The 2,198-nt window shown below is 33.8% G+C and overlaps 2 protein-coding genes across 2 annotated transcripts in view; both read left to right on the top strand.

Annotated features, from left to right (window-relative positions):
* The window catches only part of LOC119831230 (nuclear pore complex protein Nup93-1-like), a 3,265-nt gene extending 3,210 nt beyond the window's left edge, over nucleotides 1–55 (top strand). The window contains exon 6 of the mRNA XM_038354557.1: nucleotides 34–55. Coding sequence (XP_038210485.1) covers nucleotides 34–55 — 22 coding nt within the window. The remainder of the gene's footprint in view (nucleotides 1–33) is intronic.
* LOC119831139 (regulator of nonsense transcripts 2-like) overlaps nucleotides 7–2,198 on the top strand; it is a 3,540-nt gene continuing 1,348 nt past the window's right edge. The window contains exons 1-4 of the mRNA XM_038354440.1: nucleotides 7–761; nucleotides 836–1,048; nucleotides 1,283–1,534; nucleotides 1,625–1,767. Of these exons, the coding sequence (XP_038210368.1) occupies nucleotides 60–761; nucleotides 836–1,048; nucleotides 1,283–1,534; nucleotides 1,625–1,767 (1,310 nt within the window). The 5' untranslated portion in view covers nucleotides 7–59. The remainder of the gene's footprint in view (nucleotides 762–835; nucleotides 1,049–1,282; nucleotides 1,535–1,624; nucleotides 1,768–2,198) is intronic.

The following is a 2,198-nucleotide window of genomic DNA, read 5'->3' as shown; positions in this document are numbered from 1 at the left end:
AGTTTATAATAAAATTTAATCTTCTATATCAAGAATTTTAGAAAGATATAATTGAGGTCATGACTTCTAATGAAAAAGATGCTGAAAGCAAAAATGATGAGGTGGCTGGTGAGGCGTCGGAAGATTCGGAAGAAAATGATCGTCTTGCATTAACTGATTACATTACTAATTTAGAAATTAGAATTAAAAATAAATCTGATATGAGAAATCAGAATCTTAACTGCGTTAGACCGCCTGATAATTACTTTTCAAAATTGGATTCTGGTCTTAAAAAAAACACTACCTTTGTGAAAAAACTCAAATCATTCAGTGCTACTCAATTGGATGCTTTGATGAAGGATTTCAATGCTCTTAACCTCACTAAATACATATCCGAAGTAGCAGCTGCCCTTGCAGAGGCTAAATTAAAAATGTCTGACATAGCAGCTGCAATTAATTTATGTTCATCACTTCACCGCACATATGCAGAATTCTCATCATTCTTTTTTGAGAACTGGCAAAAAATTTTGACATTCAAAGCCACTGATAAAATAGCAAACTCGTCAAAATTACGAGTTGATTTAAGATTTTACGCTGAATTGGTTGCTGTTGGAATTTTTACTAATAAGATGGGTTTGCCATTATTGGGCAATGTATTGACTGTTCTTATCAACATGGATAAAGAAGAGCACAATAACATACCAATATTGCTATCATTTTGTAAGCATTGTGGTGAGGATTATGCAGGGTTAATCCCAAAGAAAATAAAGGATGCAGCTGAGGTATAAATTGTTAAATAAAAATCATCCATTTTTTTTACTTATGTAATTGATTTAATTTCTATTTGCTCTTTCAGAAATATAATGTCACTGTTCCTAGAAATACTTTTCTTCCCGCGGAAAAGCAGACGGCTGTACGCACTCTTTTAAAGGATTATTTTGCATCTCTGATAAAGCATCTTCTAGCAGAGAGAGCACAATTGCAGGCACTTCACGCTGCCAATCAACGGACCTTGCATACAAGAGGTGAACTATCTCAGGAAAGAAAAGATCAGTTGGAACAACATCAGGTACAATCTACATATAAAATAGTAATGATCCACCCCAGTTTCTCTGTGGTACAATTATAGCCTACAGGTCTCAGGAATCACCTACATATCCTATGATTTAAATTGGCCCTGTAGTTCCTGAGTTAAGCACATTTAAATGAACAAACACACAAACCCTTCGGATTTATCTGATCTCATTTGACCCAGGGGGAATGAATTACACAATTGTATTTATAATATTTTCACTGATTTCAGGCTACATATGATAAACTCTTAACAGGAGCCCAGAACTTTGCTGAAGTTTTGGGTGAGGAACTTGGTGAAGCTGGTGAGCCCCCAACACTGACACTTAATGTTATTGAGACTCAAGGCACTGTGACTATTGGTGGGAATGAAGAATATACTATGCAAGCCGCCACTGACCCTTGGCAAGATGAAGATACAAGAACATTTTACACAAGCTTGCCAGATTTGAAAGTTTTCATGCCTAACTATCAGTTAAAAGAAGTGAGTTAGATTCTATATATTTTTGTTCACATATAAGTAAAATTATAAATTTCTTTATGAAATAGTACAATTTTTTTTTTTGTTGCTTAGGCCGTTAAAAATAAAACAGAGACGGTGACTGAAGAAATGTTGGATGAAGATCTAAAAGAAGATGAGCTTAGTGATAATGAAGAATTGCCTTCTGTTCCTGATGTGGAACAAGAGGAAGCACAACCAACTAATATATCCAATAAGTTCGTATATATTATATATAAAACTAATATTATAAATGCGAAATATTTAAGGATGTGTGTGTGTTTGTTGCTCTTTCACGCAAAAACTACTGAACCGATTGCACCGAAATTTGGTATGTAGACAGCTGGACAACTGGAATAACATATAGGCAACTTTTTATCCAGATATTCCTACGGGATACGGATTTACGCGGGTGAAACCGCGGGGTGCAGCTAGTATTTACATAGTTCAAAAATTTTGTGTCAGAATGTATTAATTGTATTATGTATAAGTTAATGTGTAATTTATTATAATTACATACTATAAAGCTACTCAATTTATTTAATAGTCTTGCTTGGTTTTGTATATGTGATGGTAAATACTTAGTCTGGCCATAAATACTGTTACACTTAATTATAAAAAAATATTACATTTGAATTTCGAATCTGTC

This window comes from Zerene cesonia, chromosome 1, assembly GCF_012273895.1.
Source record: "Zerene cesonia ecotype Mississippi chromosome 1, Zerene_cesonia_1.1, whole genome shotgun sequence".
Classification (NCBI taxonomy): domain Eukaryota; kingdom Metazoa; phylum Arthropoda; class Insecta; order Lepidoptera; family Pieridae; genus Zerene; species Zerene cesonia.
Note: the sequence above shows the minus strand (reverse complement) of the source record. Positions and strands in the feature narration are given on the sequence as shown.